Genomic DNA, 18,218 nt, shown 5'->3' with positions numbered 1-18,218 from the left:
GTTTGCTCAGCACTGACATAAGACCGAGTTCTTTCTAGATTCTAAATTAGTGCAAGATTCATTCCGAGCTTCAGATGAAGAAAATCTGCAGTTTATGCCTAAAACATTAGTCTATTTTATGACTCCTGGAATGATTAAGTAGAATTTTGTGTTTTTATGCAGATTGTAATTTTAGTTTATGAGAGTAATTTAGAGATCTTTGCTTGGCTTCAGCTCTTACTATCAGCTGAAGACTGTTTCTGTGAAAAATTTCCTTGTCAAATCCAGAACAAGATATGTAACTTCAAATTGATACCATACATATTATAGCCTTCAGTCATGTGTGTAAGTAGTCAGCTGACGCTCCTGCTACCCTGCCCTCAAACTATACAACACTGTAGTTGCAAGAGTGCAGGTTTACTCTTGCATGAATTGATGAAGGTAACAAACAAGGCTTACTTTGTCATCATGCACTTGTATGAGGTATTGAAATTGTAACAGAGTGCACCATTGTCACTTTTTTGTGCATATTGATATGACACATGCTGTGGGGCCAATTGGTTGAAGCTTGAATAATTATCATGCCCCTTTTAGTACCAGATTGCCTCCCATATGCATCAGATTTATGCTTGTATGTCATTGTATTGTCAGAGGTAGATTTATGTTTATTTAATATATTTAATGACTGGCACTTATATATTTACATATTATTCTGTGTTCGTAGGTAGTCTCTTTCACTTGAGGTGTTTTTATGTGAGAATGAAATGCAGTGAGGTGTGACCATTGAGCCCACCCTGGAAGATGTTCTTGTGATAGGATATCTATTAACAGAAGCTTGTTTTCAGGTTTACAATTTTAGTACATTAATCGTCACTGTTAAGCTAAGAAAGATAGTTTATCAATGCATGTAAACCATTCAACAAAAAAGCTGTTAAGGTATTACTAAAGACAGTAAAAACCTTTTGTGTTCACAGTGTCATTTCACACAGATACTCCCACTGTGAGTTGCTGATACCAGGGATTGTGACTAATGGTGTTTCTATGAAGTTTATCTGTGTTTAGAAGGATATAACTGATATTCATGTGGCAGCAGTGTTGGAGGAAATGGCTTGTGAGTTAGCTGTGATAAAGAATTTCTATGTGTGCTGCAGGTTTGAGATATGTCCGTAGAAAGGTGTTCAAGGAAATGAGAATTTAAGACATTGTGATTTTGGTAGTGGAAATACTTTCACAGACTCCTTGCTTTCATCACAACAAAAATATTTTGTGCCCATCTTAACAGTATCTTTAACCCTCTCATGAAATATTATAACGAACAGTATTATTGGGATGGTCTATATATTAATGTGTAAGTTATGTAATATAATACTTTCTAATATGCTTCTGTGAAAGATCAAAGGCGCCAACAATGCTTTATCAGACGATAATGTGCACTTTTTGCATTACATCACAATGTGTTGACGTCGCTGCGCCATTCCAGTCTGCCCCCTTGTAATTGAACTTTTTTGCATTACGTCACAATGTAACCAATGTCACGATGGATGTCAGTTGCCATCGCCTCGTACAGCCACACAGAATAAACTGCTTTGTGGCATCCCATTTCTTGGTTTGCAGTTGCACCAAACAGTTAACATCACCGGTGGAAACATTATGTTTATGTTTTCCAAGGGATAAAACGCCTCGTAGTTCGACTCAAAACTTTACAGAGACACAGTAATTTTGCAGTGTTTACATTCCCACAATGCAATCGTGGAATGTCGCATAACTAATCAGCTTCAGCTGAATGTACTGATCTACTGGTAGTAGAAATGAGACAGTCATTTTCCCTTTCATGGTTTAAGAGAATCACAGATGTAATTAAAATGATCTAGAGAAGATATTTAACCCGAACATAAACTTTCACCAAACTGTTTGTTTTTCTAGTAACGTTTGTCTTAAAGTAGGGGGGATGACACGTCAAGAGAACAGCGCATCAGTTAGCCCTGTGTGAGGATCCTTAAGTTAGGTCACAGACACTGTCGTTTGTTTTCTGCCATAGATTAATCGAAATTAGGCTTAGAAATTATTAAATACGGCATCTTAGAAAAGAATTACTATAAGTTGTCACATCGTGTCGAGGGAAATACAGGGTTTTATCAGTCCGGCTCGGGGAATACAACCTTACAAGGAACTGATAAAACCCTGTATTTCCCTCGACACGATGTGATAACGCATTTGTCTAGCTGAATGTTTTCACTAAATCAAAACAAAACAACACGCATCGAATCGACTTGCTGCCATGTTGACACCAGCTGATTGTTTGACCTTAATGCAAACATTACTAAAGGTTTGTCGATGCAAGCTTTTCTCACTTCGCGTCATCACCGAGGCGTAGCAGGGTGATATGACTTTCACAGTGGGAGTATACGACTTTTATACTCCTGCTGGCGGATCGTGATGGATGTACATGGTATTTTATCAGTCACATGGACCAATCAAAACTCGACATTCTTACAAGATAAAGTTCGTTCTACCACCATGTATAGCATCCGAGTGCTTTAACAACATAATAGTTCAGGGCGAAAGTGTGCTCTATTACACTATACATGGTGGTAGAACGAACTGTATTTCTTAAATAACATGTCATTGCTTAATTGAGATATTTGCTGCTGCTGCTGCTGCTGCTGCTGCTGCTGCTACTTGTAAGAGGCAACTAACAGGATCGGGTTGACACATGTCATCGGTTCCCAATTTGCGCAGATCGATGCTCATGTTGTTGATAGCTGGATTGTCTGGTCCAGACTCGGTTATTTACAGACCACCGCCATATAGCTGTACTAGTGCGGCATAAAACTAAACTCACTCACTCACTCACTCACTCACTCACTCACTCACTCACTCACTCACTCCTACCACTACCACCACTACCACTACCACAGCCACTACTACTACTGCTACTGCTACTGCTACTGCTACTGCTACTACTACTACTACTACCACCACCACCCCTACTGCTGCTGCTGCTACTACTATCATTTGCCCAGGGTTATTAACTTTTCCTCATCACATTGAATGCAAGGATTCAATTAAAAAACGTGTGCAGTGTGTGTGTAAATTATTGTAGTTTGTACCTACTACTTATCTTGCCACATCATCCCTTTACCACTACCACTACCACTACCACTACCACTACTACTACTACTACTGTGCATATTAGTGATGTATCAATTCCACAACCTGTTCAACACATGGATCAGGGTGCACGTTGATCCTACTTAAGGAGTACACAACACAATATCAGATAAATTCTGTTTTGAATAGCAGTGTCAGAGAGTTTATATTGACATCTAACATGAGCACATGATATTTGAAGAAGCATATAACATTTCAAGAATGGCTGTATCTTCTCAGCAAAGGGCTTGAGGGCACCATGTTCTGCGGCATGATTCAGCGGAAAACTGTCTCCATCTCGATGAAGATGCTGTGACCTTTCTGCTGGGATAATAAAGGTCATGTTGAAATAGACGCGGAAATTAGGAAGGTGGTGTCAGGGGACATTGCTGGAATGGTTGACAAGTCATAGCTTTAGTTGTGGGCCAAACTAGGGGAGTAGGTTATGTCAAGTCATTAGATCATCCTGATTGGCGTTGGTGATAGACTTTATTCAGTAGGAAGACCTGGGTTTGATTCCCCATTCGTTCCGTATGTGAAGCCCTTTTCTGGGGTCTGCCACTGTTACATTACTGTAATGTTGTTAAAAGCAGCATAAAACTAAACTCACTTATTCAGTAGGAAGCAGTCTCAGGGCTGGCATAGTGGTTAAGCTGTAGCCTTGAAGACACTGGTTTGAATCCCCATGTGGGTACAATTAGTTTACGTTGTTTTGGGTGTTACCTTCCCATCATATGGGTTTCATTACTGCTGTATTAGTCCAGTGTTGATCACTGGATTGTCTGGTAGAGACTTTATTATTTACAGACCATTGCCATATAGCTGGAATATTGTTGATTGCGCCCTAAGACTAAACTCACTCACTCATAATGTTAAACCATATTATTTTTTTAATTTGAAAACAAAAAAGTTTTGAGTTATTGCATTGGCTCATTTTTGACAACACCCACTGTCAGATTATTGCTGCAGGTTATTACCATGAAATAACTTATAGAAAATGGATTCCAGGAAAAACATCCTTGAGCTTAGGCCTGGCCCTATATTTTGATCAGTCTCAAATACTGGATCAATATTATTCATTGGTATCTGCTCTTTGAATACCTGTGGCAGTGGGTAACCTTCTGATTAAAGCATTTGCTTGTCACTATGAGGGCCTATGTTCAATTCCATGTTCCATGTTCCATGTTCATGTACATGGGTACATTTTCTAAAGCCCATTTATGGTGTCTCCAACTGTGATATTTCCGGAATATTGTTAGAAAGGGAGTGAGCTCGCTGACTCTTGGAACACTGGATTTTTGTTCTGATACTTGACAGCTAACAAATTGATGAAAAGCCGGAGTGTTGTTTATGTAATCAGACCAGTTACATGTCAGATGACAGAATGCCAATCAGTTGTCAGCATTGTAATATGGGAAATGTTTGTGTTGTAATTATTTACAGTCTGTATTAGGAGTGAAGCCAGGAAAATTGGCTAGACATGACAGTGGTGTTGATTACAACATGTCACATTTGGTATAGACTGATTGACAAGTTTACTGAGGCTGTTTTAAGTACTGGCTTACTAGGTCCCCGTTTCCATGGCAGAACAGATCAAAATGCGTTGTGTTTGACACCATACTCAGATATATGGCGACGGTCTGTAAATAATTGATCTGGACTAGACAATAGAGTGATCAACATCATGAGCATCGATCTATGCAGTTTCAAAATGCATCTGGATTGTTAATGGATTGGAACAAACTCACACACCTACCAAGTTGCACAAACTGCTCAGTTGTCTAACTAGCAGCAAATCGGTGTGCTCAGTTCTGTACCTACGCTCCAAGGTTCAAATCAACCTGAATTTGTTTCTGAGTTTGTCAGCATACATGCTATGTTCATGCTTTTGATTACCCCAGAGTGATGAGACCGCCGCCACATAGCTGGAATATTGCTGAGTGTGGCGTAAAACTAAACTCACTCACTCACCCCAGAGTGATCAATATCTAAGGCTGTTTTATACTGTTCAAACTGGCATAAATAGAACTCGCACACAAAGTGACCCAAACTTAAACTCAAACTTACTGAAATGTAAGTCTTGACAACAGGTCAGCCTAACGAAGCCAAAATTGATTTTACGTCACCAGGGTTTTGTTTTAAAGGTAGAAGTGGAAGACTGACAGTATGTCTTGATGTCAGTTTGGTGGCCTATTTGACAAAGTGAAAGGTTCATCAATTCAAAATCCGGGTTTGATTAAACACAAAAGGATGTTTGAAAATGATCCTCGGATGTCCTTCCCTATGATTACTCTGGGTCTGGTAAGACAAAGGGTGGTGGGTTAGCCTTGTTATTGAAGCATTCACTTGTCATGCTGAAAACCAGGGTTAGATTCCCCACATGGGTACTAGCAATGTGTGAAGCTCATTTCTGGTGTCCTCAGCTGTGATATTGCTGGAATATTGCTAAGAGCAGTATAAAACTAAACTCACTCATAAGACCGACGTCACTCGTTCAACAAGAATCTAGTGATGGACATGTATGTTCCTCATTTCTCAGCACATGGCTACCCAGTACGGTGCAATCGTTTATGTCCAGGTCTGTTTTTGTGTCAATCAATGGAAACTGTATTATAGCAGGCAAGGTGTTCACCTTCCGTGATCCCTGCATCACCTGCCCGCTGAAGCTGCAGTGAAGATGACTGCATAGATGCACTCAATACTATTTCTTGTGATTACTTGGTTTGTGTCTATCACCAAGGGAAATCAAACATGAAATAGTATTATTACTTTGCGTGGAATTTCATCAAAAATGAAATGTGATTTTTGGTTTTCAGTATGTTCAGAAAACTGTAATGAAATGTGGAAAGGGGGTATTTTTTTATAGTTCGAGGGGAATTTTATAGCTCTTGAGAGTTTTCTTATTGGAATTTTGTCTGAGTTCAGTTTATAGAAACAAAGTATTCTTTCCTTTCAACAAGTACCTCACTCATGTTTGTCAGTATATACCAGTGTCCTCAGGATCCCTAGATTGACCAAATATGTTTCAGTGAGTTGTCAGTATATTTAATGCATCAAGAATATTCAGTAGTATGTATGATTGTACCATAACTGTAACTGTTCAGTGTTACATTTTGCAGTTCAGTGGAACCAATATATGTTAGAAAAACCGGACAACCCCTTCTCAAGCACTCTCACCCAACCCCTCCAATAAGCACTTCAATTTAATGACAATTCATCATTGTACCAGTTAAGAGTAAAGAGCGGCAATATTCAAGCTGTAACATCATAACATGGCAATCTTGTTTTGTATGCTGGCTGCATTAAAGATTAATGGTTATAATGTTCCCTGGTCAAACTTTTATTTGGTTAGTGAGTGAGTGCACTCAGTCAGGCCATGGGTACACCCACCGTCGTTAGACATGGAATAAAACCCACTTTCACTGAGCCAGGCCACTGCTCATTGACATTTCCTGGAGCAGTAATCAGGATAGCTTTATTACAAGGCTAACAAGCACCTGTCCCATGAACGGGGAATAAAACACTATGGCTGGAGATCCATCAACTAAGAGACGTGTGATATGGGCTGTTGTATGTTGTAAGTGCCCATCTGTCAGGTTTTATTGGCTGTTATGCTGGATTTCACCAGACTCTGGCCATCAGTATAATTTGAAGTGTCTGTTGCAGCAGTTTTAGTTTAAAGACAGAGACGTAGGTTCTGGCTGCTGCTGCTACAGGTTTGCACAATGGTTATTGTGTTTGCTGGTGGATCAATTGCAGGTGTTATTCTGGCTTTATGGGATTGGACCCACAGAATATATACACCCAAATTATCTTTTCTTTGATGGAGTAATGTTTAGTGTGAACAAAGGGCAGTGATGTAGCATCGTGGTTAAGGCGTTTGCTCATGAATCTGAAGACAAGCATCCAATGCCCCACATGGGTACAATGTGTGAAGCCCATTTCTTGTGTCCCCTGTAAAGATGTAGCTGGAATTATTGCTAAAAGCAAAGTTAACCTCACACTCACTCACTAATCTGAACGTGATTTGTCAACACTAACTGTTTTCTAGGGTTTAGCCAACTAGTAGCATGCACTCCTTTTGAATGTAGGTTGGATTCAGGTCATGGCACAGAACCTTCAATACATTTTGTGTGTGTCTTGTGTGATTTAATCAGCAGATAAAATAACTGAAGCATTCTTACATGTATGATGAGAACAGAAATTTGTGCTGGCTTTGTCAGTTCATGTCAAAGGCAATTAATAGTTACTGCAATTTGGAAATAAATACATAAATATGCATGATGGTATATTCATATTTATAAGACACCAGATGCTTATTAAGTTATGAAAAGTGGTAAATGTGATGAAAGTTCACTATAAATGATGAAAGGTTATGATGATAGAAATGCCAGGTTACTAAAGCAGGCAGTGATCATACAACCCTCAGACACTGGTGGTCCATATACGCTATAATGACTGGCTGTCATCAGTTTATTGGATGTATCAGGACAGGACCAGACACTGTGGCTATCAACTGCTAGACACTTTATGTAGTCTGTTATGTTTTATACCATTTCTTCTCACAAGGTGGGAGGCTGTAACCTGGTATTAAACTGCCCCAGAATTCACTGACAGCAAGGAGAACAGATTGACCTGCAGTCTGAAATCACTGCCAAGCTGTATTTAGGGTTAAAGAAAGATATAAAGTGAATGATTATTGGAGAGTTTAGAGAGCAGAGAAATCAAGGTGATCAGAGAAACAGGATGTAGCACAATAAGACTGAGACATCAGAATCATCCCTTTGAAAAAAGATATGATGTTTAAAATATGAAAAATCAGTGTTTGAGATGCAGGTACTATAAAGCTATATCCTCATCAAACATTGTTTAGTATATCATCACACTTACCTCAAAACAAAATAACTAAAGAAATGCAATAGCCAAAATGCCTAGGATTTAAGGAGACAAGTATGCATGAGAAAATGTAGATAAACACTTTTGATGCAGTGTGAGTACAGATCTTTTGCTCTGATGAAGATGTGATGATACCTTAAGAGAGATCACATCAGGTCAGTTTTATCTCAGGCTGGGTCTATACAAGTGAACAAAGCATTCAGACAAGCCTGAGAGTGAGTGAGTGAGTGAGTGAGTGAGTGAGTGAGTGAGTGAGTGAGTGAGTGAGTGAGTGAGTGAGTGAGTGAGTGAGTGAGTGAGTGAGTGAGTGAGTGAGTGAGTTCAGTTTTACACCACACTCAGCAGTATTCCAGCAGTCTGTAAATAATAGAGTCTGGACATGACAATAATAGAGTCTGGACATGACAATCAAGTGATCAACACCATGGTCAGCATTGTCAAGAAGTCAGCGAGCCTGACCACCCGATCCTGTTAGTTGCTTCTTATGACAAGTATGGGTTACTGAAGATAAATTCTAACCAAGATCTACATGGTTGCATTCTGACAAGCATATCAGATTTTATATCTGAGAGATGAATGTAACAGAGGTGTTCTGGATGGAAAAATATAAAGCTGTGGAATTATATTGTCTAGGGTAAAGAAGTGATGCCAAATGATACCTTTGATGAAAGTGTCATCATGTCTTGACACAGATCACCCGTGATCACCGCGTAAGAATTAATCTTTAGTAACCCCTGCTTGTCGTAAAAGGTGAAAAACGGGATCAGGTGGTTGGCACAAGTCTTTGGTTCCCAGTTGCTCATACTGATGATAAGACTGTTGATTACTAGATTGTCTTGTCCAGACTTGGTTAGTTACAGACTGCGCTGCCTTAAAGCTGGAATATTGTGGCATAAAACTAAACTCACTCACTCACTCACTCACTCACTCACTCACTCACTCATTCTCTCCTGACACAGATCCTCTATTAGGGTAAGACTAAATAAAAAATTGTGAAAGGCTAAATTAAAATGTGAAATGTTTCTCGGGCATTGGTGTGCCACTTTTATTTGTGCACAAAACAATTTTTTATAGCTTTTTCAAAAAAAACATTTTTTGTCTTTGCCGCATCCTGATCATCCATTTGTCCTCTATAAGGATAAGTGTCTTGAAGAACGAGTTTGACTGAATCTACAACTCATTAGCATGTGCTTAACTTCCCAAGCTGTATTTCTGAGGGAAAAAATAAAAATGTATTCTTTCCTTGTCCCTTCTTATGAATTTATTTTTTAAAAGTCCTACTGTCCTCATCACTTTTGAAAAATATGTTCGCGAGAAACATTTGAATTTTTCATATAGTCAAGTACTGTTCTTGTATCAACTCAAACATTCTCTCAGATTTTTTAGCCTAAACTTTTGTTCCTGTTTCAGGGCATATTGGTCCAGGAAGTCGACGAGGGTCAACCTTGCCTGGCATGTACGGACCACTGTCCTGGCTTCAGCCTCCATGTTTGGAGGTAAGTTGAACAGGGCTTGTCATGTTCCAGGTAAAGGGATCTCCAGTTGTTTTAGTGCTGCAGCTTTGAAGATTCATCTCCTCAGATGTAAGGCTCTGTGTTTGTCATAGCTGGCTTCATTTCACTTTTCTACTGTGACATGGTATGTATGCCATTGGTCTCTGAATGTCTTCCAGAGGTGGTATGGGTCCTGAAGGCTCTACAAATTTATATCCTTGCGGCATGCTATAACAGTGCTTTTACCTTGAGACTCTCATCAATAGATATTGCAGGTCCTTGTGGTAACAAGTGAAACCTAAATTTAGTAGTCTTGTATAAGCACAACAGGAATAGTTATTTTGCTTTAAAAAGCAGTGTCATCATATCTGTAACAATATTTCATTTAATTGTAAATACAAATGATTATGACATCCCTAACTCAGTTACCAGATGAACCTTCTCTAAATAATGGATTGGTCTTCCTAGTTAGTTCAGCCCAACACAGCTTCACATCTTTGAAACAGGCTAGCAGTTAACCTTCTTTTCTTGGTATAATACTGTAGGATGTTAATCTTAAGTGTATAAAATGTTTATGGAGAAAAATGTGAGCGTAAGTTCTGCTTCAAAAAGCCATTAATGTAACATATGCTGTATACCTTTTTAAAATGGCATTGTATGTTCATGGCCATAAATGTATATATAGCTGCATGTTAATACCATGTAAAACAGACACACAGTCAGACAGCTGCTATTGGTGCATTGAAATGAACTGTAATTAACAGGAAAAGGAAGCATTTACCGTAAAAGCCATACTCTGACTATAGTACTCAAGAGGATTGGACATTTCCTATTAAAGAATACATTGAGAAAATTTAAAATCCTAATCCTAACAGGATGATGTTTAGATAGATGGTGTGAGGTAAATGCTCAGAGGGGTGAGATACAAGATAAGTATATTGTTCTTCAGTGTCCATAAATCTGACAAATGTATCTCTTATATACATCATGTTATTGGTTTATTGGCTGAAAGATCTACGATACCTAGAACCGTGACTGGAAAATGCCACGATGCTGACAAGAGGAGACTTCCCAAAGCCACTTAAATGGCATACAGTTCTATTTGTGTATGTGTAAACTATGGATTTTCTGTCCTGGAATTATGTTGTGTGGGGTTTAGATAACCAAGTTGAAGTGAATATTTGTCCCAATGGTGAATGTGGTGCCGCCTTTGAATAATCCATACATAGGAGAGCTGGTTGCTGATGAGGAACTGAGACTAACACTTAGTTCCTAGATATATGTAATTTTGATAGTAACAAACAAACCGATTTAATTTGAACAGGAGCCCCAGGGAGACCAGAGTTTCACCAACCTGAGGAAATCTAGATTTGCCTCCTTTAGGGCTTCAGCATTGCAGATATGGCTAGGCAGAAGGGAAGATAATATAGTTGAGGGAACAGTGAGACAGACTAGGAATGTCTACTGCGAAATTTACCAGACAAACATTCCTAGAAAGATTTTGAACTCTTGTAGACAGATGTTTTGAGATTTGTCTCATAGGAGTGCTTGATGCTTGCATAAAAGGGTTTGAGAAAATTTGAAAGAACAGAATTTGGAAATGAAATGTTTGTGGTGATGTTAAGTTTTTAGGAAAGTAAGGTAGTGCAATGGTTAAATGGGTTTATTTGTTATGGTGAGTTTGGTTGTATAAATAGTTACATGTTTTGCTATTCTGTTTGCCTCTATCATTAATCATATCCACTCACTCACACATAACAGTCACCTTAGATTGGCAGTCCAGAACTCTGGCTTGTAGGGTGAACCTGTCTGATGTTAGATGAACACATGACATTATAGTGGGGATTACACTTTCTTCATAAGGTATGGAACTTTTGTTGGGTTAAGTCCCTTCTGGGATTCAATCCCACACCATCAGGCATCTATTTGCCAGTACACAATATCAGCCATCTAACCCACTCAGTCACTACAGCTTCCAAAACATCTGACAACTGGTAGTCTAGATCAGAGTCTTTATGTATCCCGAAAGCTATGAATACACATTGCCATTTAGAAAGTGGATGATCCAGACATTGTAATCCCAAATAAAACGTCGTATATTTGACCACATTCTAAATGGCATTGTGCATTCATAGACAGTGTGGTAATGCATTTTTGTTCATGCTAGGAAGCATTTTTGTATGCTGAGGGCCAGCAAGCATGGTGTGATTGAAACAAACTTTCAGAGGCAGTTTTCAGCAGTGATACCTTTAGGACCTGGTCTGTCTGATGCCCTATTTACTGATGCTGACATGGGCAGATGGTGCATTGAGGAGACAGTATCATCAGGGATGCAACATTCAGATGCAGCCTGGACTCTCTAGATAGTCCCTGATACCATATTGTCTTGGCACTTATGTGACTATGCCCAGTGTATTAACTCTCCAAGGGATAAGATGTCGGTGTTTATCTAAAGAGACAACAAAATGGATTTGTAGATTGACTGATTATGTATCAGTGAGTCCCAGGGGAAAGGAAGACTGGTCATAACATCAATCACAGGATTGTCTTGTCTAGGCTGCAAACATAAAACAAGAATTTTGATGAAAAGAAGTCAAGCAAACATTTCCTCTTCATATGTCTGGACATATGGTGCTTACATGACTTCCTTCTCACATAGGGAGTTGAGGTAGTCTAGATGTTAAAGCTTTCACTCCTCTCTTTCACTGCCCATAGGGGTACATTTATACAATTACACAGGTAATAGATTAAATACTAATTTATAAGAAATAATGAACAACACTCTGGAGTATTTTTCAAATGATTGCTTATCTAAACTTGCCTCTTCGAGGGATAGAATTACTATACATCCATGGGCTCATCATTCTGTTCAGCCATTAAGCAAGGCTAGGGTACAGTGTGTGAAGCTCATATGTGGGGTGTCCCTCCATGATATTGCTGGAATACTACTAAAATGGATTAAAACTTGACTTTCCCACCGGTTCTTACATGTGGTTTTGTGAGCTTTGACCCTCCATCACAATGAGAGGGAAGGACAGGGACCTGTAGATCGGAATGTGCATTTTGCAGGGATTATATGTTTGCCTGACTTGCATGTTCTATTTGACAGTGCATTCATCTACATGTAACTCACAAAAACCCAGGATGTTAGACAACAAGGCCCCTTTTGTGCTCATGAGAAAGTGGTTCAAGTGTTAAAGGAGTGCTTCATCTCAGCAGTTATGTGTTCTAACTTGTTGGAAGGGACTCATATGTGTTAAATATCTTTGTCATTTACCTACAGATATATGACTTTTTATATCCTTGTTACCATTGTTTGTATACCATTGTTACCTTCAAAAAGTAGTTTTGAGATGTTTTTCACATGGAGAAATGTTGAAATATCGGATGCTTTAAGAACATGTAGTCTGTGTTGCAGTCATACCATGGTTGTCTCCTTGTAGCCTATATTATTGTTTGAGTTGTCTCCCTTGAGCATGCCAGGAACCTAGTGGTGATAGCAGTTCCAAAATTACTTAAAGAAATATTTCTAAATTTGTCATATTACTGTTCTCCCTCATCAAGCTGTCAATACAGTTCAAAGTGGCTCTGACCTGTGAAGTTCCGGGTTAGAATAAGCCTTCAACTACCCATGCTTGCCATAAAAGGCGACTATGCTTAATGTAAGATGCGACTAATGGAATCGAGTGGTTGTCCTCGCTGACTTGGTTGACACGTCATCGGTTCCCAATTGCACAGATCAATGCCCATGTTGGATGCACTGGATTGTTGTGTTCAGACTCAATTATTTACAGACCGCCACCATATATGTGGAATATTGCTGTGTGTGGCGCATTAAACCAGCTCTCATTGTATTTAAGCATTCATTCATGTTTTCAGTCATATGATACTTAGCTCTTTGTGTCTGACACTATGCCATGAGCCTCTCATTAAGCTGGATTTGCTATAGTCAGCAGTCACTGTAGTAGTTGGTGTGAATTCATATCAATAATTACTTTTATTTGATCGTCATGATTGACAAGCTATCATGTCTGCACAGTGTCCAATCATGGCAACATACTTGATGGTTCAGTTGCTAACAAGGTGTGTTTAATGTAGTGCTTATGACAGGGCTTTCCTGCACGGAGCACATCAAATGATAGGCACAGGGTGTGTGTCAAGGACTGGGAAGTATTAATAGACAGCCTTTAATACCACGTCTTTGATAGATTAACCATTGGTTAACAGGTTCTGTGGATTGTTTGATTTTAGCAGGATTATGAAGTGCTATCACAAATGATAAAGGCTTATGACAAAACACTCTGTCAGTGAATGATTCATGGTTTTTGATCAGTGTTCATTGTGTTAGAAGCAGTGTTGTAATTGGATGTTTTATGGCTTTTGGTGGATTTCATGATTTTCTGAACATACAAGGATCATGAGGGATTATTTAAGGAATATCCTGACAAAGTGTAGGATTTCTTTGTAATTAAATCTGAAGCTTAAAGTAATAATATTTTGGTACCATCATCTGCACCTAGAGGTCATCCATAAGCAGTACTTGTTTTAACCTTATCTTCAGATGAGGCGATCAAAGAATTAATATAATTTGTAATTAGATTTCATTGGAAGCAAGGTTCAGAGATGTTTTAGTTTCCATTTCTTTAGGAAGTAAATGAAAAAATACCTAATTGAGTCTTACAATTCAATTATGATTTTGCGTGGGATATGATGTTTATTTTTTTTTACCATAGAAAAAAAACAAGGCAACCAAATCTTAAATGATGAATGCTACATCAAAACAAGTGCACCCTTGGGTTTTTAACATTCTGTTAGACATACTGGTTTATGTGCTTATTGTTTGACCTGAGAAATGCAGCTAATCACATTTGAGGAAATATATGGCTTGTCAAAGGATGACAGTTTTATGTTCAATATCTTTCGAGTAAGAGAGAAGCAGTTGTTTTTGTCCCAAGTTATGTTATTTCAGCCAGCCATCTGTTTAATTTGGACTGAAATATGAGCACTTAGCAGGGCGGAAACCATCCATGGAAGAGAGTACTAGCCCATGGTGCCAGAATACAAGAGACAGGAAAACAGCTCAATGTGTCTAGTTCAACCAAGGACCCTTTACTTGTCATACAGAGTTGGAAGCGTGGCGATCAGATCCTTGCAGTTCTTGGTTCATGTGGTTCTTTTCAATGCTGTAATAGTTTTGAATGTCTAACAAAATGTTATGTATTTCTTAAATATCTTTGTAATTTGACTCTTTAATAGCAACAGTGATATGCCTGACTTAAAATACAACTAGATATTTGTATAGCGCTGATATCCAGTTAGTTCAACTGCTCAAGGGCCTTGAACTTGTTTATCATTACTTATGCTAAAATGAAGTCAGTGTTCTGGAAATCAAGTTTTAATCTCTGAGCACTAAAGTTGCTTAATTGAGCAGCTCTCAGGTTAGTCAGAGTTAGTTTTAATTGGTCACCTTGTGTTTATCATGCCATGATATGATGGGGTAGCCTAGTGGTTAAAGATGTTTATTGCATAGCATTCCATGGGGAAAATGTGGCATTATTCTGCTGGCTACAAATATAAACTCAGTAGGTACAAGAAATGCAGATAATTTCAGACATAAATGAAGGACATTATTACAATTTTACAATTTATATGTAATGTGGTAATACACAAAACTGTAAATAGGATTACATAATTTGGAAATTATTTCAGGTCTCCTGTTCTTGAAAATTGTTAAGAATTATTCTTTTTCAGTTGAATACTCAGGGCACAAAGTGTGAAGCTCATTTATGGTGACCTTGTGACATTGCTAGAATATTGCTAAAAGTGGTGTAAAACAAAGCTCACTTCCTTACTCATATATGAGGCTAAATAAGAAAAGTTAAATGTTTCTTGGTCATTGGAGTGTCACTTTTATTTGTGTACGTAACAAGTTTTTATTGCCATTTACAAAAAGCAATTTTGACTTTGCCACTTCCCGATCATCCATTTGTCCACTATTAGGGTGAGTATCTGTAAAAACAGGTGTGACTGAATCTCAACACATGGCTAAACTTCCCAAGCCATATTTCTGAGAGAGAAAACAAATAAAAATGTGTTCCTCCCTCATCACTTTTTTTCTTTAAATAATTATTTTTAAAAAGTCCTACCTCCCTTGTCACTTTTAAAAAATATGTGCCCAAGAAACATTTAATTTTGTTTTATGTATCCTAACCAATCTCACTCGCTCGACAGGAATCTAGTAAAGGACATGTATGCTCCACATTTCTCCATCACTTTAAACTTCAGTTCTTTCAAAATCAGATTGTCCTGGCATATCTGGAATGAACATCTATGAAACCATGGTTGGTTGGTTGGTTGGGTGGTTGCCTTGGCGGCAGTATGTAATTAATCGTAGAGTAAACGCAACACACTCACCATTTGTCTTCAGAGGCAGGGGATGTTTTCCGTCCATAATCCCCATTGGGTATAGGGACCACTTCATTGATAGACTTTCTTCAAGTCAAAAACTTTCTGTTGAAGCTGAATTGAAAGATTAATTTCATTTTCCTTGATAATGCTATTTTCTGTGAATGTCTGTCATATTTCAACATTGGCTAAGCCCATCTTGCATTCTTTTTCCACAAAACCTATTCATCATTTCAAGAACTAAAGCAAATATTGAACCTGTGCTGAACCTATCGCTTTCAATAAACCCTTCCTTCTGAAAAAATTACTTGAAGGCATTAACTCAGGTCTTGACAAGAATGCACCTGCAATCTCAGTTGGAAGATGCTCAAATTCAAGATGCACAGATGCTCTTGATTTGCCTCGTTAGGTAGACAGTGATCAATTACTTTAGTTCCAGTTCAGTAATGCACACTATTTTAGTTTACATAACTACTTTCAAGAAACACAGAGATCAATATTTCCTACGTTATTTCAGCATCTGTGTTTATCGCTAGACCAAAGCCTCAGTCTGGTACAGTTTATGTCTACTTGGTTCATTTAGGGCCACAGTTGGTTATAAATTATTCCAAGTAAGGCTTTTCTACAGACAGTCTGCCTTCCACAACTATAACATATATTGAAAAATCAGTTCAGTCAAGTCTAGAATGAATCATCATGTCTGAAAATGTTCTCGTTTGGATGTGATTTATTGAACTTGCCACCTTGTTCAATGTGTGTCATTGTATCACAGTTGCATAGGTTGATGCTGATGATGTCAATCATTGGATTGTGTGGTCCAGAATTGTTAATTTACAGATTTCTGTCATATAGGTTGAATATTCAGCACTAAAGGACAAACAAAAACAATTCAAACCCTATCGAGGTCACTTTGCAGACCTTGCAGATTATTGCTGACACTTCCATGGTTGCTGAAGATGTAAATCCCACATTTTGTTCTGTGCATAATGTACTGGACAGTGAAAGAAACATAATTTTTTTGTTGAAAGTTTTTAAATAGGAGATATAAACATGAATGCTTTCTTTTATAAGATTTCATTTTTTTCGAAAATTGCTTTTTTTTTGCTGTTCATTACACAGTATGGCAAAAGGTGTTCAGTGTACTGCTTCTTGCCTTCCCATACTAAAAACAGATTAGACATTAAGAATCTGTCCACTCTTTTCTCAGATGATATAATGCATTTTGTCTGTTTCAGAAACACTTGCCAGAACTGCAAGTGCCCCCGTGAGCTCCATGATGTGTACAATGAGAACTTCGTCAATGTACGTGATCGATTGGGGTGGAAGCGGCAGGATGACCCCTCACTGCAGGTGTCCAAGGAGAAGACATTACGGGAGGGCTTTACCTGGGTGCCACCAGGCCTCTCCAGTCAGAAGGTACATTTGTTGCTTAGAGTTTGTAGAGTAAAGGATTAAGAAAGCAAGGAAAGTCTTACTATTTTTGCATTAAACTATATTTTGATGCTGATGCTTAAGACCAAGGAAAACAATTCAATTGAAATGTTCAAATTTGGCAGTTTGTATGTATCCATTTATGTTCTATTTTGTTTTGATTGGTTAACATGAAAAAAATAATACTTAACCTGTATGATTATTTTCTTAAGGCTTTTTCTGTTAATGAATACAGTTGGCCTTTAAGTTTTAGTTTCATGTGAGATTGCCAATTTGCTGTCTTCGCATTTGAATTTGTTGACATGGATATTAGACTGACACCGTGTCATGTCCTTATCACATTGGCAGTGTAGTAAAAGTCCACTGGGATCCACTTAATATTAATACAGACATGGATTACAGATTTACCCAATGAACTGATACTAAATGCATATTTTTCCCATTATCTCCACTGGTGATATGGGCAGTTATTACCCACTCCATGCCTCATGCTGTTATATTAACAGCTTAAGTTGATGTGTTCCTGATAGAAACAGCAGTATATTTATAACACCTATTGTTTGATATGGAAATGATTCTATTTCAGTTTTTGTTTCCATGTAGATAGGCACGGTTTGTTGCTATTATGGTAATTTTGTAATTCTGATTTTCTCAATTTTGTTAAAAGATGATCTTGCTTGTTCTAATGTCACCCTTAGCATGTAAGACATGAAACTTAGATGATGATTACAGGTGTTGAGCTTCATGCAAAGTTAGGTATAAAAGAGAATGCGCTCATTGTGAGTGATGTACACTAGACTGCACAATTGATAATAGCAGTTCATCTTTAATCAATGTACATACGAGAGAGATCTTGTTTTGTTG

The 18,218-nt window shown here is 38.2% G+C and overlaps 1 protein-coding gene across 5 annotated transcripts in view; it reads left to right on the top strand.

The window, feature by feature from the left end:
* Window positions 1-18,218, top strand: part of LOC137288283 (four and a half LIM domains protein 2-like) — a 150,852-nt gene that overhangs the window by 58,777 nt on the left and 73,857 nt on the right. For all 5 annotated transcript variants that reach the window (XM_067820774.1, XM_067820772.1, XM_067820770.1 and 2 more), the window contains exons 2-3: window positions 9,436-9,521; window positions 17,159-17,339. In XM_067820774.1, the coding sequence (XP_067676875.1) occupies window positions 9,436-9,521; window positions 17,159-17,339 (267 nt within the window). The remainder of the gene's footprint in view (window positions 1-9,435; window positions 9,522-17,158; window positions 17,340-18,218) is intronic.

The sequence above is a fragment of the Haliotis asinina genome, chromosome 6 (assembly GCF_037392515.1).
Source record: "Haliotis asinina isolate JCU_RB_2024 chromosome 6, JCU_Hal_asi_v2, whole genome shotgun sequence".
NCBI classification, from domain to species: domain Eukaryota; kingdom Metazoa; phylum Mollusca; class Gastropoda; order Lepetellida; family Haliotidae; genus Haliotis; species Haliotis asinina.
Note: the sequence above shows the minus strand (reverse complement) of the source record. Positions and strands in the feature narration are given on the sequence as shown.